A 25146-nucleotide genomic window follows, 5' to 3' on the forward strand; every position below is an offset into this window, starting at 1 on the left:
TGAAGGGGTGGCAATAAAATCCATCACATTTGGAGTGCCACAGTATTATCTGATAAAGACACAGGAGAGTACAGCCTACATTTACTAACAAGGCTGCGGGTAGCCAAATCCTACTCCTTTTCATAAGCCATCATCCAATCATCTCTCACAGGGGAAGGAAAAGAAGAGTTATCAAAAAAGGTGAGAACAGATTTGCATGACATCTTTGTACTTGTGTGGAACGTAGCATGAAAACTAGAGATAAAAATCTATTCTGTAGGGACTCTGGGTGATAGTCACAGGTCAATGTAGGTTCATTAATTGTAACAAACATACTACTTTAGTGTCGGGGAGGCTGTTGTTATGTGTGACGGCAGGAGATATGTGGGACTCTATTTGGTGACCCTTGAGTTTGAACTGCACAGATCCACTTACACGGGTGTTATCTTCCATCTCTGCCACTGGAGACAGCAACAACAACCTTCCTTCCTCACCCTCAGCTTACTCAGTAAGAAGTTGAGGGCTGGGCACAGTGGCTCACACCTATAATCCAAGCACTTTGGGAGGCTGAGGGGAGCAGATCACTTGAAGTCAAGAGTTTGAGACCAACCTGGCCAACATGGTGAAACCCCGTCTCTACTAAAAATACAAAAATTATCTAGACATGGTGGTGCGCCCTTGTAATCCCAGCTACTCGAAAGGCTGAGGCAGGAAAATCGCTTGAACCCAGGAGATGGAGGTTGCAGTGAGTTGAGATCGTACCACTGTACTCTAGTCTGGGTGACACAGTGAGACTCGGTCTCAAAAAAAAAAAAAAAAAAAAAAAAAAAGGAACAAAATGACTGAAGAAGTTCAAAAATTAAGAGGTATACATTATACCTTGTTGAGAGCAGATCTCTTAAATAACCATAGTTTATAAAAATTGAACATATATTAGGCAACAAAAAAACACGTTAAATTAAAAAAATTGCAAATAGCAGACTACATTTCTTGAATCACAATGCCATAAAAACTAGATATTATTTACAAAAACAAAAGCAAACCTCCTTCAACCAAGCAGAATATAAAAATTCCCTGGGCTGGGCGCCGTGGCTCACGCCTGTAATCCCAGCACTTTGGGAGGCTGAGGCAGGCAGATCATGCAGTGAGGAGTTCAAGACCAGCCTGGCCAACATGGTGAAACCCCGTCTCTACTTAAAAAATACAAAAATTAGCCGGGTGTGGTGGCGCATGCCTGTAATCCCAGCTACTCAGGATGCTAAGACAGGAGAATTGTTTGAACCCAGCAAGTGGAGGCTGCAGTGAGCTGAGGTCGAGCCACTGCACTCCAGCATGGGAGACAGAGCAATACTCTGTCTCAGGGAGAGGGTGGGAAAATAAAATTCCCTCAAAACTACTGTTGGCTTAAAGATAGTATGAAAACAAATTACAAAGCATTACCTATACAGCCAAAACTTTGTGTTCATCTTTAAATTGCAGCTTTAAAACCTCTATAACTACAGAACACATCAGTGAATCAAGCATCCAACTCAAGAAGTTTGTAAAATAAAAACAGAAAATCCTGAGGAAAATAAATATAGAAAGATAAACTCATAAAGTAATAAATTATTAATGAGGATTACAATAGAGCTGATTTTGAGGAGACAAAAAAGCAGTAAAACAGATAAAGCACTCACTGCCTAAAGAATATAATACGAGGAGCGAATTTTAAATGTCAAAATACTGACATTTTGGTGTTTTTAAAAAGTACCAAAATACTAATGTATTTGTTGTTATATGTAAATGATTTCAAAGATCAGCCAGCAGCTTTTTTCACTTTTGACTTTCTTCACAATCATTTCCCCTGCCATGGTCAATGCTCCTTCAATTCCTTTGACCTGTGCATTCTCTTTTCTTCTCAGTTCTTATGGCTTTCCACCCTCAAAGAAGAAAACACCTCGTGAAGTGCATGGGTGACTCAAAGAAGGCCTGGGTAGGACCAATCTGCAGTGCTGAAAATCCAGACTGCAAGAGTGGCCCAGACGCAGTGGTCTTGAGAGTCTATTCATACAAGTAACAAAACGTGGACTTACAACAACAGAGATAGCTTCAAGGACCACCCTGGGTGGGTAGAGGGAACCAAAGTCTAAGAAAGCAGGAAGCAGGATGATGACGTACAATGCTTGTATTTCCATACATTTTTAAAATTTGGGACAGGCGCGGTGGCTCACGCCTGTAATCCCAGCACCTTGGGAGGCTGAGGCGGGCGGATCACTCGAGGTCAGGAGTTCTAGACTACCCTGGCCAACATGGTGAAACCTCGTCTCTACTAAAAATACCATCAGCCAGGCGTGGTGGTGCATGCCTGTAATCCCAGCTATGTGGGAGGCTGAGGCAGGAGAATCGCTTGAACCCAGGAGGTGGAGGTTGCATTGAGCCAAGAAAGCACCGCTGTACTCCAGGCTGGGGTACAGAGCGAGAGACTCCATTTCAAAAATAAATAAAATAAATAAATAAATAAATAAAATTGAAGCTATACAATGCCTACAAATTACTGTATTTAAAATCTATTAAGAATCGAATAAATTCCAAACACCTAAATACTTTTTTTTTTTTTTTTTGAGACGGAGTCTAGCTCTGTCACCCAGGCTGGAGTGCAGTGGCCGGATCTCAGCTCACTGCAAGCTCCGCCTCCCGGGTTCACGCCATTCTCCTGCCTCAGCCTCCCGAGTAGCTGGGACTACAGGCGCCTGCCACCTTGCCCGGCTAAGTTTTTTTTGTATTTTTAGTAGAGACGGGGTTTCACTGTGTTAGCCAGGATGGTCTCGATCTCCTGACCTCGTGATCCGCCCGTCTCGGCCTCCCAAAGTGCTGGGATTACAGGCTTGAGCCACCGCGCCCGGCCAAAACACCTAAATACTAAAACACCCACATTGTAATTTTGCTCCCATCTGGCAAATGCTTTACTGGCTAGTCTAATCAATGACACAAAGAAGAATTAAAAGCAAACAAGCAAAAAACAAACAAAAAAACAAAAACAAACCAGAGAGAGAGAGAGAGAGAGAGAAAGAATAAAGATGCAAAAACATTTAAAAAAATCCTAAAATAGTGTAACTCTATTGAATGGGTTGATTTTTTAAAGGGAAATATAAATTGCCAAAATTAACCACAAGAGAGAGACTAATTACAATAGAATAAATTGAGAAAACACTATTCCCTTAAAAGGAATTGGGAAGTGATGATGTCATATCAATTTTTATAAACTTTCAAGAAACAAAGTTTTGATGCTACTAAAACTGCTTCAGGGTTTAAAGAAAAGCTTCTAAATTATTTTTACAGAGTTAATGATCACTGCTTCTAAATTTGACAAAGAGCACAGAGACAAAACCTAAAATATTTATTTCATGTCACTGAGAAATTCCTAAACAAACTAAAACACTTTTCTCGTATGTATGAAGACTCATTCCCAGAATGCAAAGGTAGCTCAATATGAAGAAATCTATTTACACAGTATTAACAGGTTGAAGGAGAAAAACTATACATTCATGTTAATAAGACTTAAAAAATTGTGTGATAAAAGTTCAACTTCCTTTACTGATTCAAAACTTACTTAAACTGGAAAAAGACTGATAATTCAACATGACAAGTAAATATCTCAAATAAAAGGCTATATACCGTTATGCTTAATATACTTTATAGACCAGAACATTTTCAGTACAATCAGGAACATACCATACATGTCAAGCAGTATTTCTTTTATTCCGTATTTGTTACTCTAGAATTATTTTTTAATTAAAATAGAAAAAAAAGTATTGGAAAGGCAAAATATCATTTGTAGATATGTCTCAAAGAAAAAAAAAAAAGAGATAAGGTCTCATTCTGTCACCCAGGCTGGAGTGCCCTCACACAGTCACGGCTCACTGTAGACTTGACCTGGGCTCAACAGATCTTCCCACTTCAGTCTCTCCAGTAGCTGAAACCACAAGCACATGCCACCATGCCTGGCTAATTTCTGCATCTTTTCTAGAGAAAGGGTTTTACCCTGTTGTCCAGGCTGGTCTCCAACTCCTGGACTCAAGTGATCCTCCTGCCTCAGGCCTCTCAAATAATGGGATTACAAGCATGAGCCACTAGACCACAACTGGTTGATCTTTGATCTATCTATCCATAGTTTTTAAATTAGTTTTTTTTTTTGAGACAGAGTCTCACTCTGTCTCCCAGGCTGGAGTGCAGTGGTGCGACCTCGGCTCACTGCAACCTCTGCCCTTTGAGTTCAAGCAATTCTCTTGCCTCAGCCTCCCGAGTAGCTGGGATTACAGGCACCCGCCACCATGCCCAGCTAATTGTATTATTAGTAGAGATGGGGTTTCACTATGTTGGTCAGGCTAGTCTTGAACTCCTGACCTCAGTGATCCACCCGACTCGGCCTCCCAAAGTGTTGGGATTACAGGCGTGTGCCACTGTGCTTGGTGAACACCATATTTTGCCTATCATATTGTTAACTAAGAAGTGTGATAATATCCCAGACCTATGAGAGTGTAAAGAATATAATCAGTCTAATAGTTTTTTGAAATTTTCAATGACCCAACCTTCTGGTGAAGAATTAGTACATGTTCTTTGACCTTGAAATTTCAGCCCTAGCAATTTATTTTGCCCTCAAAAGCTTGACAATATATACAATGAGGTATAATAAGGATTTAATAGCAAAAGATTGTAAACCCAAATGTCTATCAAATGAATATAAGTTAAATAAAATATGGCATGTCCATAGAGTATGGCATGTCCATAGAAAGAATGTAGTAGATGTGACTGCCTTTTCAAAGAACTCTAAGATGAGCTTTGTTAAAAGTTTTAAACTACAGTTTTAAACTGTGATAGCAAGGCCATGCTTGTGTTAAAAGAGATTAAAAAAAAAAAAGAGAGAGAACTAAGGGTAATCTTGCCTATTCACTCTCATTAATTCAACTATGGAGTCAATAGGTTTTTTTTTTTTTTTTTTTTTAAATTAATCCCTATCTGAATTCTTGCTCTTCAGGAATCAGAGTTTCTAAAGGTAGTGTACATAAGGACAGAAATATATACTGTAATAGGTATAATTTTTTTCTCCTAGAAGAAATCACAGGAGATTAAGATAATCTGCCTTTAAATAAGGTTTTTGGTTATTTTGTAGCTTTCTGTGTTACTGAATTTCCTATTTTTTTGTATTATTTTTGAATTATATATATTTCTGAATTTTTACAGTTCCCAACCACATAAACTATTTTAAAAAATGTCCCTGCATAAGATGATTAAGTTTTTCAGTCTTTTTTTTTTTTTTTTTGAGACGGAGTCTCACGCTGTTGCCCAGGCTGGAGTGCAGTGGCGCGATCTCGGCTCACTGCAAGCTCCGCCTCCCGGGTTCCCGCCATTCTCCTGCCTCAGCCTCCTGAGTAGCTGGGACTACAGGCGCCCGCCACCGCGCCCGGCTAATTTTTTGTATTTTCAGTAGAGACGGGGTTTCACTGTGGTCTCGATCTCCTGACCTTGTGATCCGCCCGCCTCGGCCTCCCAAAGTGCTGGGATTACAGGCTTGAGCCACCGCGCCCGGCCTCAGTCTTCTTTATACATTTGTGTATTATATGTAAAAACCAACTAATAAATGCTGTAATATTTTAAAAAAATACTGTGAAAACAGCAAAAAGAAAAAAAAAACACAAAAAGAAGCATCAATGAAAATCTTTATCACATTTGGGAAAATTAAACATTCTAAGACTCCCCCAGGACTTTTCATCCGAAGAGAAAAACTATATTTAGTAAATGCAAATAAGGCTGATAATCATATGTAAACTGAGAGGATAAAAACTGCAGAATTATTTCCTATGTTTTTATACTATACAGTTACATACTACTTACCCAGCTTGGAAAATCAGACCAAGTTGGAACTCGCTGACAGAGGTCTCGAAGAATGCGTATGATAATCACACAGGACTGCAGACCATTAGCTCTAGCCTTGAGAGCAACACAAAAACCAATTGAATTAATCTTAGAAATACTGAATATATCCCTTGATGAAAAAAAGTTAAAATACCACCGTTCAATGGAAGCTCAGATAAAAAGAAAAACAATCACACTTAAAATTGGGTTCAATGAGCTGCCATTTACAGCAGTATTTTATGCCAGGGTTAGTATTTAAAAGCTGGTATTTAGGTCAAAGTAAACAGATTATACAAGAATAATATTTCTTGATCCCCTGTGAACCTTGACCTGTGTTCATTTAAAACAGTAAACTTAAAAAAAAAAAAGTCTGCCTACATGAGAAATAAAAGAAAAAGTAAAGAGCTAAAAAGTTTGTCTAGGGACTGAAAGGTTAAGGAAATCTGTTTGGTTTCCCTTCTGTGCCTTTGCATGACTGCAAAGTCACTAAACCAAACAGCTGCTTCCTCACCTTTCACTCCCTACACTTATTAACTTAGAGAAAGAGGGGGAAAAAAATCTTAAAACTATACACAAAGCTTTAAACACATATTCCATTATTTAAAGCAAAGTTAATCTGCAGCCTTATGGAATATAATATATATACACAAACATGTGATGTTCCTAAACAAGTCAACTTTAAATATAGCCACTAAAAATAAAAAATAAAAAAACCCCAACTACAAAACATTCCCCAAACCTAGGTTCATTGTCAAATTAATAATAACTGCAATATGCAGATCATCATACCCAGCTTTCTATGTTAACATATTTTCTGGTATTTAAAATAGTATCGCTTGGGCAGTCTTTTGAAATGTTTAAGCACAGTTAAACATGTTGTACTGAACTACTCTCTCATAAGGCTACAAGAAAAAAGTAAAATGATGTTCCGAACCTGGAACCACTTAGCGTGGCGTAGAGCAGCCAGAGCGTCAAGGCATTTTTGCCTGTCCAAGACGTCCGGTGGGTCTTTCACCATACCCGAGGTTACATCTAAAATGGATTGAATTGGCAAAATGCAGTGAGGAATGGGTGTTTGACCAGGTGAGCAAGACACTTCCTTAAGGTAGCATCAGTGTCACATGAGCCATTTGAGAGCTTGTCAGCACTTTAATATACCCACGGAGATATTTTCAACAAATTTACATAATCCAATATGAGGAACAAAAGAAAGGTTAACGTAAACTCTTAATTTAGTAATATAATAAACAATTTCTGGAAATATAAACCCTACCCACCAAAACGAAATCTGAAGGGAAGATTACTGGACACAGTGCACTAGCACAAAGACAAGAAGACAAGAGGGAACACAAAAATCCACCTTAATAAATGAGAATGTACAATAAACTACTGAGTTTGTTCAGTACTCTAAATGGTCCTAAGTTATTCTGGAGCTAATATAACAAAGAACTGATGATAAATATAGAATGCTTAATAGTTGTAGTTACAGAAAAAAATGAAGAACCCAAAACAGGCATTTCTTTTTTTTTTTTGAAACAGATTGTCGCTCTGTTGCCCAGGCTGGAGTGCACGATCTCAGATCATTGCAATCTCTGCCTCCTGGGTTCAAGCGATTCTCCTGTCTCAGCCTCCCAAGTAGCTGGGATTACAGGTGTGCACCACCACACCTGGCTAATTTTTTGTATTTTTAATAGAGACGAGGTTTCACTATGTTGGCCAGGCTGTTTTTTAACTCCTGACCTCAAGTGATCCGCCCGCCTCGGCCTCCCAAAGTGCTAGGATTACAGGCGTGAGCCACTGCACCCGGCCCAAAACAGGCATTTCTAAAAGTTTAACGCTCTCCCTTCCACAGGAAAATTTTAGTTATCAGAGTATGAAATGCCCTTTAAAATTTAAAGTTCCCATAAAGTATTTCAAAAAATGATAGAAGAGAAACAATAGGCAAGCAGAACAGGGAATAGGAACTAGCATGGTTAAACAGAATTAAGAGTGGAAAAGATGCAACAAACAGCATCCTGTGATGATAGATGTGTAGGGTCTTTAAGCTAATTAAAACATAAATGAGCTACACAAAACTTGAGAATATATGAAACTAAACCAGGACAAGAAGTTAACTTTACATTAATAAGTCATTCATAAAAGTAGACAAAGGGCTATCTTTATATCCATCTAAACATCTGTAAAATGTGTATATTAACAGCAAATCTGCTAATCAAGCTATTAATAAGCAAATGGCAATTATTCCAATCTAACTCACAGCTCTCAGTGATTTAAATAGTATGAATATTTTCTCAGTATAGAAAAATTATATTATCTATTAAATATAATAGTCCTTTGGAAATTATGAGGCGTTTAGAATACAGTTTAATAATTGAGTATATAAAATGAATATGGACAAAAGAAAAAATGCATGACAAAAGTAAGAAAAAGTGAATTATCTTAAGAGTACTAGTTGCAGTTCTGGTCAAGTTACTCATACCTCATTATAAGCATTCAGGTATCTTAAAAGATAACTTGTTCTTATTTTGAGTAGATGACATATAAAAAACATATTTTGAAACTGACAGAATTCCATTCTCTAAAGTTTCTTTTTCTTAGTTTTTTACTCCTCAAGTAATCAGATGAAAATCTGTGTCCACAGATTTTTCAGAAGATATATTTAGAGGAAAGACTTACAGATAATCAAGGAAAACTGTGTGGCATTTTGAGAATAAACACTAAAAGAGGAATTTGGTGCTAAAAAGAAGCTATCAAGACAAAAATATTAGTACTTTCAAAACTTGTAAGACCAACTATTGAACCTAGAAATAACCTGAACATAAGAAATGAACTATTCTGTTAGGAATAGATAAGGAAAAGGGACACAAGAAAGCACAGCTAACTATGAAGTTTTAAAAAAGAAAAAAAGGCCAGGCGCAGTGGCTCACACCTGTAATCCTAGCACTTTAGGAGGCTGAGGCAAGTGGATCATCTGAGGTCAGGAGTTCGAGACTAGTCTGGCCAACATGGTGAAACTCCATCTCTACTCAAAAATATAAAAATTAGCTGGGCGTGATGGCATGTGCCTGTGGTCCCAGCTATTCAGCTACTTGGGAGGCTGAGGCATGAGAATTGCTTGAACCTGGGAGGTGGAGGTTGCAGTGAGCTGAGATTGTGCTGCTGCACTCCAGCCTGGGTGACAGAGCAACTGTCTCAGAAACAAAACAAAACAAAGCAAAACAAAACAAAATCCCTCACACACAAAAAAGAAAAAGCTGACTTCCCCAAAGCAGTAGCATAACATGCTAAAGGACCTCTTTCTATGTCCCTTATTTACTTACATTTGCTAAAGCTAGAATACAAATAGGTGACAATGTGCAATCTCTTTCTAAAATGTTTCTAAATTTCTAATGTTAATTCACAATTTTATTTCCTCCAATATGCAAGAAAATTTTGTTTTGCACATAAGCATTCATAACTTTGGAAATTTTAATCCATGATATAAATTCAAAGATGCCAAGACACCTATTGCAATTTTTTTTCTTTGAGATGGAGTTTCACTCTTGTCGCCCAGGCCAGAGTGCAATGGCATGATCTCGGCTCACTGCAACCTACACCTCCCGGGTTCAAGCAATTCTCCTGCCTCAGCCTCCCTAGTAGCTGGGATTACAGGCGCCTGCCACCACGCCCAGCTAATACCTATTGCAATTTAAAAACGAATTACAGCTATAAGTAGAAAATTTTTGTTAAATTTAGTGTGGATTTTTGTACCCATTTTCTATTTCAAGTAGATTAACCCCTTAGATATATTCTGCTAAAATCATATTTGTTGCCTAACACCCAGTTAACAAAGCAAAACAAAAACCAGTTAATTTATAAAAACAAAATGCTAATTCTTGTTCTACACGAATGTATTTCACAGATTTTAAGGGGTTAATCACCAATTAGAAGACATGCTGTGTCCACACTATTTTATGATTAAACGTTAATGGGAATATATTAATTCAAATTAACATGGTCATGTAAAATATATAACCCACTCAACCATTTAAAAACTAGTGTGAACACTGCTCAATTCTAGAAGAGACGAAGACAAAACAAACAAAACAGTCACACAAAGGACAATAAATGCCAGGCTCTGCATCCAAAATCCCTCCTTTATCAAATGGCAGATGTGACACTGAGCTTTTGAAAACCTTGGTCAAAAATCCTTCCGATGTCTTGGCAGCAACCCCTGACAGGATCAATCCCCTCTGTTAGAAGGCTTTGGACCGGGCCTGATAAGCTACAGGTGGGAAAAAACACACACAATACTTAACTTGCTGCAGAAAAGATTCTGTAGCAAGGGTTAGAGCATTCTGAACATTTCAAGCTTAAAGTCAATTAAATGTTTACTTAATGTTTAACTGTCAAACACAGTATCATAAAACAGATCTGTCATGCGTTTAACAGTTATTTGGACAATGTAATCATTTCCTTTATTAAATAATTTTTGGTATTAAAAAGGACCATTATGCATTAAAGAAGCTACCACACAATGCGCAAGTAGTAACTCTCACGATTCACAATTGTTCTTCCGGCAAAGCCTTCCTTAACCCCTGTACTAACTCCCCAAAGCAAGCTATAGGCTTTAAATGATTTTAAGACACAGAGCATTGGGAGCTGCAGTGAGAGAGAATACATACCGTTATTCTGCAGCAAGAAAGAAGCAATCTTCATAATGAAGCTAAAGACATGGTTTACTGCAGTTATCTGCAGCAAGGAACACTATCAATGTTTCTACACTTTGACACATCCAACTTTTCAGCTCAGTGTCTTGAAGCAAAATCTCTCCATTTTGGACTGACCATTTTCCTCGTCATATTTACGAAATTCAGAACAATAATTCTAACTCAAGTCTGGGTCAGACAAAAATATAATTTTGTTTCCTTTAGAAGGGATAGGTTATCAAATAATTTACTGCAAATATGATACTATTCACTTTAGACTTTTACAACATAAAATGGCTTGATACTGTACAAATTTAATTAAGTATAAATATAACTGAACAAAATGTATTCTGAAATAAAGTTAAATGGTTATAATTTTACACTAAATATAGCAACATTTATAATATGTCATATTAGTTTTATCAAATCCCATATGCTGTATATGACCTGACCAGATTGACTCAGGAACTGTCTCTCCAGCGACACCCATGGCCAGACCTTGAGTAGAAACTCATGTTCACATAAGAAAATCCTTTACACAAAACTCATTTAAGATGCAAAGCTTAAGATATAAATATCATCTGATTATGGTATACATGCAAAGTATGTAAAATTAGACATCTCCCAATGGCATTTTTGGTAAAATGTTCTTTTCCTGGGTTGTGAAAAGCCCAGTGTCTTAAAAAAATTGCTCTAAGAAAACAAATTTAAAGAAACAGTAATTGAGAGACTACTGATGCTATTTTATACAAATTAATTTTAATATTAAGTATGTAGTACCCTCTTCCTCCTCAACCTGTATCACAAAGAAATATTAGTGTAGACTGTTACTCCATACTCAACAAGATGTATAAAAACATGAAAGGAAACAAAGTAAATTTTATCTGACCCATAAAACAACAGAACCAACATACTGCAGACACTGATCATGCTTTTCAGCTTAAAAGCTTTTGAAGCTCTGAAAATGTTACAGAATAGTCCCTAAAGCAACATTGCTGGCACCAGCAAGATTTCATATTCTATAGTTGTAAATTAAGTTTAAAAACCTTGAATTGTGCTGTGACTCACTATCTACATTTACAGTTTATTTTTCAGTATCTCAAGTGTGATATTAGGGTCAAATGTCCAAATCCTCCTGCATTAGGATGTTCTGCATTTATGAAAGTGCTCCACGCCAAAGAGCAACCTCAGAGAACTAGAAATATTTACCACAGGACAAGCCAAATCCACTATCACATATCTAAAAATGCCTCTTAAAAACATGTGTTATGAATACTTAGCCAATTTTGTTTGTGAAAACTCTTGTCTTTTTTGTAAGGCAAGGCAAGAGCAAAAACTTCTTAATGCCAAGTTAAAGTTGTGTCCCCCTAGTCACTAGCAACATTTTAAAACCATTTTTTCATGCATTGACTATGCCAGTAAAAATAATTTTGAAGTTTTTTTCCAGAAATCTGAGGTTAGCAAGAAAAGAAAGAAATCAAGAAAATCAATCATACCATAGTGTTTTATATAAAAATACATCACTAAATAGAGCATTTACTCTGTGGGAAATTAACTTAGGCAAAACCGGTTGCTAAATAAGTCAAATCTATCAAATTCACATGTAATGCCAGCATGTTGCCTTCTAGGGCTTAATACCATCTTAAAGAGTAGATAAATTAAAAAAAAAGTTAATAGAAAGTAAAAAGTTTAATGGCTTTCCAACCTCCTTCCCTCATGTTCTCTTCTCGAATAATTGGAGATGTCAGGGTGATAGTGACTTGCATTTTGGGTTCCACACATGAATTCAAAATTATTGCCGCTTCAGATACAGCACATTTTATGTCATACTTCTCAGGGCTTATAACCTGTGTAATGAAGATTATAAGAAACAAATTGGATTGGATCTGTTGTATTAACAAACAAAAGCAGTTTCATTATGGCTCTTTCACTCTCTCACTAGCCTAACCATTCTATATGAGGACTAGATCATATACTGCTCCTTCTAGGAAGCCCTGCCATACATGCCAGTATTATTAGTCTTACTTTCAACTTTCAGAATGCTGTGTTGAATATTTACCATTGTTTGTATTGTGAGTTATTTGTACATACGTATGTCTTAGATGATAAATTCTTGGATAAAAGCAACACTGTCATATTTATAACATATTTGCATAATTTGAATGAAGCTAAAATAGCTACCTGACCTTAAAAGGAGCTACAATTTAACTATTGCCATATTGTACCTTTTCTGTGAAATCCTCATTTTATCAGGGAGCAGAAAGTCTCAGTCAATATCCAGAAAAACCAGGATTTGCTGTAATTTGGTAGACACATAAGCTCCATTTTATATGAACAAATGAAGACTCTACAAAAACTACATACAGTATTTACAGTATAGTATCTAGGTTTAAATCCTAGTTCTAATAGTTTACCAGTGATGCGATGACAGACAAATTATTTAACTACCCTGCATCTATTTCTGTAAGATGGAGAAAATAATTGTACCTAACCTATAGGGTGGCTGGAAGATTAAATGAATCAACTATATAAAGCACTTAATATAGTATTATGTAAGTATTAACTATAAATTAATTTTAGTTCACTTGCTTATCCACTTGAAGAGTATTTCACTTCTAGCTTAACTGGCTGTTAGTTATTTAGTTATGATATATTCCCTGGTTTGCAATTTTACTAAGCACCACAATTAGGATCAAGATGTTTATCGCAAATTCTATGATTCTTCCAAGGCCTCCAAACCTTTTCTTTTCCCCCTTCATTGCCCTAGCAGCCTCAACAGGAGTACGAAGTAACACACAACAAAGCCAATTCTGCTGGCTCCTGATAATTTAAAAAAAGACTCATCTACAATAAAAAATTTCCCATCTGGAATAATAGTAATATAAAACAAGCAACAGCAAGTGCCAGAGTTGTCAGAGTTTTAAGTTTAATAGTGTGCTTCACTGTCCCTTTTGTCATAGGCTGCTCTGCTACAGTAAGGTACTGTTCTAATTCACTACTGCAGAACACACATTACCAATGAAATTTGATTCCTTGAATTTAGAATGCTTCATTAAATTCCAAGTTTCATACCCTTAATTATTAAAGGAATCACTACTTTAAATCTCATTCTGACAAGGCTAATATGTAAAATTTTTGTAAATTTAAGCTTAACAAAAAGTTTGCTTTTGTAGGACCCAAATAAAATATTCTATTAGTTTTGCATTGCCATGTTTTGCTGGATGGAGACAAGAGAAGTATTTCCTACCATTATAAACATGCAGAAAACTGAAAATATTCACAATATAACTGGGGAAATTCAAATCAGAAAGACTACTTTAGTTACTATATTAAAAGCATTCAAATAGACAAGAGGTTCATGAATTTAAAAAATTTAACCTTGCTACACATGGGATTTTATTTTTAAAATCACTTTGTCCTAACAACTGCCTTCTTGTGATTCAAGTCTTGGAAAAAGAACAAGAAAAGGAAGGCATTTGCTGCAATTTTACATTTTTAAATACATCAGCAAGATGGCTTCATGCCAAATACAATCACTATAAAACCTAAAAAAGATGAAGTAGAAAATAGTTTCATCAGTTTGCACAATCAAACAAAAAAACTCAATACAGAAAGTCAAGCCAAAATTTTAAAGGCTGGCTTAGGTTTAAACTGAAGCACAGTCAGTCCTGCCAAAAACTTCTGAACCAGACAAGGGGTAAAAATTAACATTTCCATAATACTTACAGCAAGCTGTTTGGGTAGGTTTTCTGCAATACGGCTTAATAATGTCTTTGAAGGTTTCTCTGAGCACAGCAAAACAAGGTTGACATTTCTATCTCCTCGGAGAAGTAATCCTTTTGCCAATACTCCCACTCGCAAAACTCCTTTCAAAGCTCTGCAGTAAAATAAAATTATATTATGATATTTCTCTGCTTAACCAGAAGCATAATATTCTGTAAACATACAATAGTAAGTGAAATAACTTTTATACCATTAAAATTTCCATCAACTGCAGTAGAAAGACATCCAGCATTTTTAGAACTATACTTCATTTAAGCAATGTGGATTTAAAAAAAAAAAAAAAAAAGAGCTAAGTTCTTTACAGAAAGATAACTGCAAAGCAATGGACATTAACACTTCTGTTTCTTATTTCACAAGTCAGAATAGTAAGAGCCATGTTTAATGTAATACAAAAATATTTTCAAATGGTAAAAGGAAAATAAAAAGCTACAGCTAATAATGCAAACTTGATATACAGACATTGCTAAAGCTTAGGCTTACTCATGCTTTACAGTCAGTGCTTTAAGGGAATAGTTATTAAAACAAAGACTGAGTGTGGGGCAGAAGCAACAAATAAATCAAAACAGAAAAATCGCAGCTGAATACAACTGTAAAACTATAATGGCTGCTTTGAAATACTCAAAATAGTTTATATAAACTTAAAATGAGTACAATTACAAGGTCAGAGACCACATGTGTTCGTGGAACTGTGTATTTCTATTTTTGCAAGCAGCAGCTGAATACACGAAATATCTAACACAGGCATGTTTAAAATACATAGAACTCACACCAGAGTTATCAGTCATAAGCTGTATTTCAAATGTAAGAAGTCCACATAAGAAAAAACAAAATTATAGACATGGTAAGTAACTTTCAAAACACACCTGTCTTTACCTCCCTCTTTCTTATCATCTCCCTCTTTGTTCTTGTTCTTCTCATGTTCAGACAAACTGTCTGAAACCAGTTTTAAAGCACGTTCAGTAATAGAAACAATTTTCTGAACTGCCTGTAACTCTTCTTCAGTTGGATAAATGGTGGCATGTTTTGTCATTACATAACGGTCGTCAGATGAGTCAGGACGACGTAAGGGCTGCAGAGAAACAAAGTTGCTCAATTTAAAAAAATGTTTCCTGAGCAAAAGCAAATGGTATTTTTCAGCTATACATATTTGTTGTATCTTCTCAATAAGAAAGGTTTTATCTTCTTTCTCCATTTCAGTAAAAACGAAAATGCAAACTATGGAAAGTTATACCATCAAGACCATATGTATGTATGCATGCATGCATGTATACCCACTTTGCCTTTGCCTCAAAACAAGTAACATTATAATACATATAAACCTAAAGCTATGAAAATGCTCTTTACACAACTTTAAAAACCAGTGATTCTGAAACTTTGCTTTTAGTAGTTCAAGTCTTACAACTGTCAACCCTCTGAGCAAAGATAAATGAGAATAGGTTAAAGAGAAGTCTACTTTTTTCTTGTAACTGCTCTACAGAGAAACAAATCTTGTTTTTGGTAGACTGAACTTACACAAGATGTCCCTTTTACCCAGCTTCTGTACAACACAAACTCTCAAGATGCAGATTTTTCCTATAGTCTTAATAACATCAACTCTGGGGCTTATCTTAAACCATTTTATCTATCCCTTATCTTTCACTCAATTTAGAAGTAGTAGGTTTTAGATGGTCAAAACTGGAAGAAGGAAAAAAAGATTCTAAGCCACTGGTAATGGAAAAATAAGAATACATTTCTTTTTATTAAAAATAGACGCTGGGTCTCACCATGTTGCCCAGGCTAGTCTTGAACTTCTGGCATCAAGCCATCCTTTCACCTTGGTCTTCCCAAAGTAGACTGGGGTTATAGGCATGAGCCACTGCACCCAGACCAGTAAGAATAACTCTAAAGACAAAGCAGTTGCCTTTGACATCAGTTGTTCCTGACAGGTATAGCAACTCATGCCTGTGTCCCAGCTACTCGGGAAGCTGAGGCTGCGGTGAGCTATGATCATGCCACTGCACTCCAGAGGAAAAATAAGAAAAGAAACAAGAAAAAAAATTAGTTGTTCCTGCTAATGTAAGGAAAACCAAAGGCAAGAGTCTCATGTGAAAGAACAGTTGGCATAAAAAGCTCTGTTCCCATTTAGCATATACTGAAAATAAGAAAGATTCCCAGAAATTCTATGAGGTCCTTATACAGAAGACACAGGAAACATATATTTCCTTCCTGTAAAAAATGGAGGAAAGATCCTAAATCACATTAAAAACTTGTATCAAGCTGGGTGCAGTGGCTCATGCCTGTAATCCCAGAATTTTGGGAGGCCCAGGTGGATGGATCTCCTGAGCTCAGGAGTTCAAGACCAGCCTGGCCAACATGGCGAAACTGTCTCCACTAAAAATACAAAAATTAGCCAGGTGTGGTGGTCAGCGCCTGTAATCCCAGTTACTTGGGAGGTTGAGGCAGGAGAATTGCTTGAACCTGGGAAGTGCAGGTTGCATGCAGTGAGCCGAGATCACACCATTGCACTCCAGCCTGGGCGACAGAGCAAGACTCTGTCTCAAAAAAACTGTCAAGATTACAAGATTATTAAGTCTAAAAATTAGCCCCTCCAAAATTGTTTTCTTCTAATGCTGAACCAGTCAAACTTTCACCCCTTATATCACCAATGTGGATACTCACTGCAGGCCCCTGAGGCTGAGGAGGCATGCCTGGTCGGACTCCCAGAAGGCCTAATGGGCCTGGAGGACCATGAGGATAACCTCCATCAGGCATTCGGCGGCGATCATCCCAATGATGCTGTTCTTCCTCCATTCTTCTCCAGTACATGTCCTCTTCATAACGTCTGAAACATAAATGACATTATAAGCATATGAGGAAAAATACAGCCCAAGAACTTGCATCAACAGTGACAATAAAAAGCAATAAAAAACCCCACCCACATCAGCCTAGCTAAAATTTCTTCCCAAATGTATCTAATTTTCCATGTTTGCTTTCATTGCAAAGTAAATGAAAGAGAAAAGACAGCATGAGAGAACAAAGAGAAAAGCCGAAGAAAATTTCAGCCTGAAGAAAAAGTAAAAAGAACAGGCATCAGAAACCTCAGTTTCTTATAGTCTCTCTCCTGCTTTAAGTATGAACTGGAAACCCAATGCCACCTAAAGGAGGCAGGCCAACACTGTGAGTAAATGCCCTGAAGTGCACATATCACATTTGGGAATTTTCTTCATGTCCTCAAAGAAACATGCTCTTTCCTATGTCTCTACTATGAAGAAAAACAGTGCAAGGCAGTAATAAATGGCAAATCATAGTCAGTCTCATTGTTGGGGACACATTAAGGGTGTTCGGAATTATAGTAAAATAGAAAGAGCATGTTCTGGCTAGAGATAATAGCTGTTGCAACTCAGCTCCTATTAATTGTTGCCATAAGGGAATACAATAGTCCCCACCATCCTCATCGCTGTGGTTTCAGTTACCTATGGTCAACCACGGCATACAAATATTGAACAGAACGCTCCAGAAAAAAACGATTCATAGGTTTTAAATCTTGTGCCATTTTGAGCAGTGTGATGAAATCTTGTGTTGTCCGGCTCCATCCCACCTGTGAATCATCCCTTTGTCCAGCATATCCACACAGTATACACCCTACTAGCTTATGAGTTCTTTAGTAGCTATCACTGTTTTTTTTTTTTTTTTTTTTTTTGAGACGGAGTCTCACTCTGTCCCCCTTGCTGGAGTGCAGTGGCCGGATCTCAGCTCACTGCAAGCTCCGCCTCCCGAGTTCAGGCCATTCTCCTGCCTCAGCCTCCCGAGTAGCTGGGACTACAGGCGCCCGCCACCTCGCCCGGCTAGTTTTTTTGTATTTTTTAGTAGAGACGGGGTTTCACTGTGTTAGCCAGGATGGTCTCGATCTCCTGACCTCGTGATCCACCCGTCTCGGCCTCCCAAAGTGCTGGGATTACAGGCTTGAGCCACCGCGCCCGGCCGCTATCACTGTTATCAGATGGAAAACATACAGTATATTCAGGGTTTGGTACAACGTGTGATTTTCGGTATCCACTGGAGGTCTTGGAACGTAACCCCCTTGGACAAGGGGGGACTGCTGTACAGGCTGTATTGCTGAGGTCACCAGGATTTTTGTGAAACTTCATGATTGCTGGTTCAGATTACAAAATACTATGCATACTAAATGTAACACCTCTGAGCTGAACTCAGAATGTGAGGAGCTAGTGTATAGCCTCTTCTTTACTGACCAACATTTGTAGAATCTATTCTTTTTTTTTTTTTTTTTTTTTTTTTTTACAATCTCCTCCCCTCTGCCCTTCCAGTTCTTTCCTCACTTTCAACTTCAAACTAGGATACCAATAATTCCCAAGGGAAACCATGTGTCTACAGCAAATTCTGTTAACAATTAGGTTAAGGTTTGACTACAAAGTAATCCGTTAAAACAAAAGAAACAAGTGTGCTTCCTGACTACCATTAAAGAAACTACCAATTTCCTCAGGTTGGGAATAAGCAGTGCTTTTTTTTTTCTTTCTTAAATTGGCAGAGTCCCACTCTGTTGCCCAGTGCAGTGACTGGCATGATCACCGGTCTCTACAGCCTTGACCTCCCACGATTAGGTGATCCTCCCACCTCAGCCTCCCAAGCAGATAGGAATACAGGCGTGCACCACCATGCCTGGCTAATTTTCCTATTTTTTGTAGAGATGGGGTCTTGCATGTTGCCTAGGCTGGTCTCAAACTCCTGGGCTCAAGTGATTGCCTGCCTTGGCCTCCCGAAGTGCTGGGATTACAGGCAGTGAGCCACCGTGCCCAGCCAGCAGTGCTTTTTAGGATCAACCAACTATGGACTGACAGAAACCATTCTTCTATCTATGCTATTTAGGTTTTGAGGAAAAAATGAATAAAATAGCTTAAAGGTTCTGGAAAATCCTATGCATTCCAGTTTCTAATAGTTTACTGTTGTTGCTAACAACGTTTAAGTCAAATGAGGGCAGGGACCTTTATCCATTGTTTACCAATTTGTGCTTACTACCTAATACAGTTCCTGGCACATTGTGGATGCTTAATAAATAGTTGATATTATCGGTGAAAGAGGAAAGCACTGTATAATCTAGCTATAGAGGAGAATTTCCAATATGTTACAAAGGCAGAAACTTCATAAAGGACAAAACTGATAAATGTATAAAAATCAAAACCAACACATACATAATAGTAAAAACTATTTAAAGGTAACCCATAAAAAAGGATTAATAACAATGTAAGAAATGTCTGTACAAATCAACAGGTAAGAAAAAAAACAAGCAATTTACCACAAAAGAAGTATAAACAGCCAAGCATGAAAACAATTCAAAGTGAAACAAAACGGCTATCACATTTAATTGGTAGAGATTTTATTAAGCTGTAGCAGGGGTTCTCTAGGTGCGATCCAGGGCTCCAGTGGTCCCTGAGACCCTTTCAGGAGATCCATGGGGTTGAAATTATTTTTACAATAAGGCCAGGCGTGGTGGCTCATACACGTAATTCCAGCACTTTGGGAGACCGAGGCGGGCAGATCACTTGAGGCTAGGAGTTTGAGACCAGCCTGGTCAACCTGGTGAAACCCCATCCCTACTAAAAATGCAAAAAATCAGCCAGGTGTGGTGGCAGGTGCCTGTAATCCCAACTACTTGAGAGGCTGAGGCAAGAGAATCACTTAAACCCAGGAGGTAGAGGGTGCAGTGAGCCAAGATCGTGCCATTGCACTCCAGCCTGGGCAAGAGTGAGACTCTGTTTTTTTAAAAAAAAATTATTTTCATATTTTCATAATAAATACTAAGACACGTATTTGCTTTTTCATTCTCAAAGTGTACAGTGAAATTATCCAGAGGCAACATGTGTTATTCACCACATATGAACACAAAAGCAAACATGAGAATCTTGCTGCCTTCTCTAAAACTAGACATTAAAGAGATGTATAAAAATGGAAAACAGCGTAACTCTTTCTACTTTTCTGTGGAAGAAATAGTTATTAATTTTTTTACTGTATTTTCTTGATTTAATATATTTCATGTAATATTTAAACAAATATACATGTAACCATATTTCAAAAAATAAAACGTCATTTTAAAATGAATTAATAAATATTTAAATTTCTTAGTTTTTAATTTTGTTTTTTTGAGACGGAGTTTCGCTCTTGTTGCCCAGGCTGGAGTACAATGGCGTGATCTCGCCTCACCACAACCTCCTCCTCCTGGGTTCAAGCGAGTCTCCTGCCTCAGCTTCCTGAGTAGCTGGGATTACAGGCATGCACCACCACGGCTGGCTAATTTTGTATTTTTAGTAGAGACGGGAATTTCTCCATGTTGGTCAGGCTGGTCTTGAACTCCCGACCTCAGGTGACCCACCCGCTTCACCCTCCCAAAATGCTGGGATTACAGGCATGAGTAACTGTGCCCAGCCAGTTTTAATTTTTAATACAGTAAGTCTTGACAGATACAACCCACATAAGGACTCTTTGGAGTCCTTGATAACTGAGGATAAAGGATCCTGAGACCAAAAAGTTTGAGAACCACTGAGTTATGCTATCCAGTATAGGCAGACAGGTGAGTATCCTTCAAACATTTCTATTTCCAATATTCTATTATCAGCAGCAACTAACAATAATGTATGCACTGATATCGCCTCAATAGGTTCACATACTTGGTGAAAGAAACAAAAAACTGCCTCAAGGAGGGTCAATATATTAATAATTATAATAAGGAAATACTGGAAACTACCTAAATATCTAAACAATAACAACAAGGATTGGTTATAAAGAAAATTTTACATATGCACAAAAAATACTATGTCCTCATGAAAAACAAAATCCAAATTTAAAGTTGAAGATACGTAAATGAAAAAAGTGGATTATGAAAATATGTATACGGTATGTTTCTGCTAAAACTGTATTTTAAAAGTTGTACAAAAATATTCACAGTGGCAATATTCATAATAGCCAAAATGTGGAAACAAGTTGCATGTCCATCAACTAATGAACAAAAACACAAAATGTGGTACATAAGGATGTATTATTCAGCATCACTTAGTCATAAAAGAAAATGGAATACTGATACATGCCACGATCTGGATGAACCATGAAAACATTATGCTAAGTGAACGATGCCAGACACAAAAGACTGCATTAAGCTGATGCAAAAGTAATCGCGGTTTGTACCAAATGAATTTATTAATTCAAATCGCCATTTGGCACAAACCGCGATTACTTTTGCATTAACCTAATATGACTCCATTTATATGAAATCTCCAGAATAGGCAAATCTACAGAGACAGAAAGGGTAGAGGTTGTCTAGGGCTGGGGCTGGGGGAGATACTAGGTATGGGGGACACATGGAGAATTATTGTTAATGGGTTTGTGATTTCTTTTGAGGGTGATGAACTGTCTTAAATTGATTGTGGTGATTGTTGCACAACTCTGTAACTGTATAAGTTTAGAAGATATATTTCAATAAAACTTAACATTTATTTTATATCTTTTAATATGTGTATATATATATAAAAACAAATATTTGAAATATGTTTTCTCAATTCTCCTTCCCTATAGCCACTAAAGTTTCTTAATGGACATTATTAATGTGTAGAATCTATCAAATCTTATATTTCTATCAGGTAACGTATGTCTGTTTTGCTTGTTTGAAACCGAGGCACTTACTTATAAAATGAAATATTTCTTCATATGTTTAATTTATAAAAGATGCCAATTAAACATGTAACTCTAATACCAAGGTCACAGTAAAATATTAGTATAGCCAGTAACAATTTTAATGTATGTCTTTCCCAGACCTAGGATCTTTCTTGAGTGAAAATTGAAAGTAAATAAATCTGGATTGCTTTGAATGGGAGTCATATCCCCAGAATGGCTAAGTTTTTAAGAAAGGTTGAACCACTTACGAGGCTATCAAAAGTTAAACGTATTACCTCATTTCCATTCTCCAACGCTCCTCTTCTTCTCGCCTTCGCCAGTACTCCTCCTTCTGCATTTGCTTCCTCATTTTCTCTTCTTGAATCTTTCTTGCTCGAATACTAGGCTTTACTTCTACTTGCAAATCTGGATTTACTTTTTTCTATTAATACAAATAAGACATTAAAAAAATAGCAGCCCCGAAACAATCTATGTGTATTTTTAATCATACAATTACACATATTCTTTAATCATGGAGGCTTTTAGTTTCAGTTTTAGTTTCACTACAGAGTAAAATCAATATAATTAAGGTGAATCAAAGATTCAAAATACATTAATAAAAATCATATAACTTAGTGCTGACAAACAAAAAGTCATGAAATCCTTAGAAAGACTAATGGATATTTAATTTTACTTTACATTTAACACTTGAACAACAAGGGTTTGAAGTGTATGAGTACACTTACATCTATGCTGCTGAGTTTCTTCTGCCTCTGCCTCCCCTGAGAGAGTAAGACCAACCCTCTTCTTCCTCAGCCTACTCAACTTGATGATGATGAGGATGAAGACCTTTATATGATGACCCACTTCCAGTTAATGAATAGTAAATATATTTTTTCACTGATTTTCTTAATAACATTTTCTTTTCTCTAGCTTACTTTAAGAATACAGTACACATGAGATACACATGACATACCAAATATGTATTAATATAACAATAACTTTATCAGTAAGGCTTCTGGTCAACAGTAGGTTTTTAGAAGTTTTTAGGGAGTCAAAAGTTATAAGCAGCCTGGAATCCCAGCACTTTGGGAGGCCAAGGCAGGCAGATCACTTGAGGCCAGGAGTTTGAGACTAGCCTGGCCAACATTGTGAAACCTCCTCTCTAGAAAAATACAAAAGTTAGCCAGGCATGGTGGCACGTGCCTGTAGTCCCAGCTACTTGGGAGGCTGCGGTGGGAGGATCCCTGGAGCCCGGGAGGTTGCAGTAAGCCATGTTCATGTCACTGTACTCCAGCCTGGGCATCAGAGCAAGGCCCCATCTCAAAAAAAAAAAAAAAAGTTATAGGCAAATTTATGACTGCATGAGGGGTCCCTGCCCTCCATGTTGTTCAAGGGTCAACTGTAACTGTTTATAAACAGATGACTCTAAATGTCTATGTTGGGGTTAAAAAGTTTCTTTTCATATTTAAGCACTACCCTTTTACAATGTTTTAATTTTCACCTCCTCTGTGTTTAAAACAGAAAACATGGATCTAGTACATTAATCCAGCCTAGTTAAAAACTTCAAATACAGGCCGGGCACAGTGGCTCACGCATGTAATCCCAGCACTTTGGGAGGCCAAGGAGGGTGGATCATGAGGTCAGGAGTTCAAGCTAAACTGGCCAACATGGCGAAACCCCATCTCTACTAAAAATACAAAAATTAGCTGGGCCTGGGGGCACATGCCTGTAAATCCCAGCTACTCGGGAGGCTGAAGCAGAAGAATTGCCTGAACAGGGACCCAGGAGGCAGAGGCTGCAGTGAGCCGAGATCATGCCACTGCACTCCAGCCTTGGCTACAGAGCGAGACTCCGTCTCAAAATAAAAAAAAAAACTTCAAATACAGTATCTGATTTATCTTAACATCTGAAGTGTATTCAATGAAGAATTCCTATGCTAAGATAAGTGAAGGGATTTTCCAACATATCAACTCATCTCGAAGTTCATTTTGATGGGAATTCTACCAAGATGAAGAAGGTAGATAAAGTGTTGAGACTTTTTCAAACATTTTATGTGAATTAATTATCTTTATATGATTGCTTGGTCCAGGCAATGCTTCAGTTTTGCCACAATTACTAAAACTGATGAGAATGTTATGCTTATTTAAGTATAAAAATGGATAAATAAAAACCAAACATCCATCTGAGTCTGTCAACATGACATGCTAATCTTAGAATGGGACATCATGGACTTGGCAAGTTGTGTTTAGATGCTTTATTTTGCATATAAAATGCTCTTTTTTTTTTCTTTTTTTAAAGAAGGTAATAGCTTAAATTTTACTCACTTTATATTGAAGTCTGTGTCTTCGCCCTTTTAAGTGCATCTCCTTAGCATTGGGATCATTAAAGCTGCACTCACATAATTTACAATGGAAGCGAATTACTTTTCCTTCATCGTTTCGTACCTTGGCATGGAAAAAAAATTCAAGAATCAAAACAGGAATGTCATAGTTGAAGATGATATCATTCATAAACCCCCACATATTATTTGATGAAGCTGTACACAGTTAGAAAGAAGTGGCAATGTCTACTACTTTTTTTTCCGCAAGACGGAGTCTTGCTCTGTCACCCATGCTGGAGTGCAGTGGTTTGATCTCAGCTCACTGCAACCTCAGCCTCCTGGGTTCAAGCGATTCTCCCGCCTCAGCCACCCGAGTAGCTGGGATTACAGGCATGCACCACCATGCCCAGCTAATTTTTTTTTTATTTTTAGTAGAGACAGGGTTTCACTATGTTGGCCAGGCTGGTCTCAAACTCCTGACCTCGTGATCGGCTCACCTTGGCCTCCCAAAGTGCTGGGATTACAGGCATGAGCCACCGCGCCTGGCCTATTACTTTTTAAAAGCATAGAAACTGTAGAAATGGGAATGAAAAGTTGGAATTTTAGTATGCAAGATGTGGTAGCATATATTGGCTCTTATAACTATCTTTCAATTTAATATTTTTGTCTATATGTAAGCATTCACATTTAAATGTAGCCAGATGCCTTAAATTTTCTAATAGTTACTGAATAATTGCTGCTGGCCAAGTACTGTTCTTGAAAATGAAGATAAAGATGATTAATAGCATTATTTTGGTATACAAAATTTCTCAAAGCCCAAGGTTTTATAGTATGTAACTTTAT

The 25146-nt window shown here is 37.3% G+C and overlaps 1 protein-coding gene and 1 non-coding gene across 7 annotated transcripts in view; both read right to left on the minus strand.

Moving 5' to 3' along the window:
• ZFR (zinc finger RNA binding protein) overlaps positions 1 to 25146 on the minus strand; it is an 87592-nt gene that overhangs the window by 17025 nt on the left and 45421 nt on the right. For 4 of the 6 annotated variants that reach the window (XM_078004643.1, XM_015139793.3, XM_078004642.1 and 1 more), the window contains 8 exons: positions 24308 to 24427; positions 22277 to 22422; positions 17001 to 17163; positions 15206 to 15411; positions 14286 to 14436; positions 12265 to 12406; positions 6806 to 6903; positions 5851 to 5946 (listed from right to left, as the gene is read on the minus strand). In XM_078004643.1, coding sequence (XP_077860769.1) covers positions 5851 to 5946; positions 6806 to 6903; positions 12265 to 12406; positions 14286 to 14436; positions 15206 to 15411; positions 17001 to 17163; positions 22277 to 22422; positions 24308 to 24427 — 1122 coding nt within the window. The remainder of the gene's footprint in view (positions 1 to 5850; positions 5947 to 6805; positions 6904 to 12264; positions 12407 to 14285; positions 14437 to 15205; positions 15412 to 17000; positions 17164 to 22276; positions 22423 to 24307; positions 24428 to 25146) is intronic. The other 2 variants (XR_001445231.3, XR_013418292.1) reach the window with 1 other exon arrangement.
• On the minus strand, positions 21487 to 21584 carry MIR579 (microRNA mir-579). The gene has a single exon (NR_032624.1). It is a non-coding gene; the product is annotated as a microRNA mir-579 (primary transcript).

This window comes from Macaca mulatta, chromosome 6 (genome assembly GCF_049350105.2).
Source record: "Macaca mulatta isolate MMU2019108-1 chromosome 6, T2T-MMU8v2.0, whole genome shotgun sequence".
Lineage (NCBI taxonomy): Eukaryota > Metazoa > Chordata > Mammalia > Primates > Cercopithecidae > Macaca > Macaca mulatta.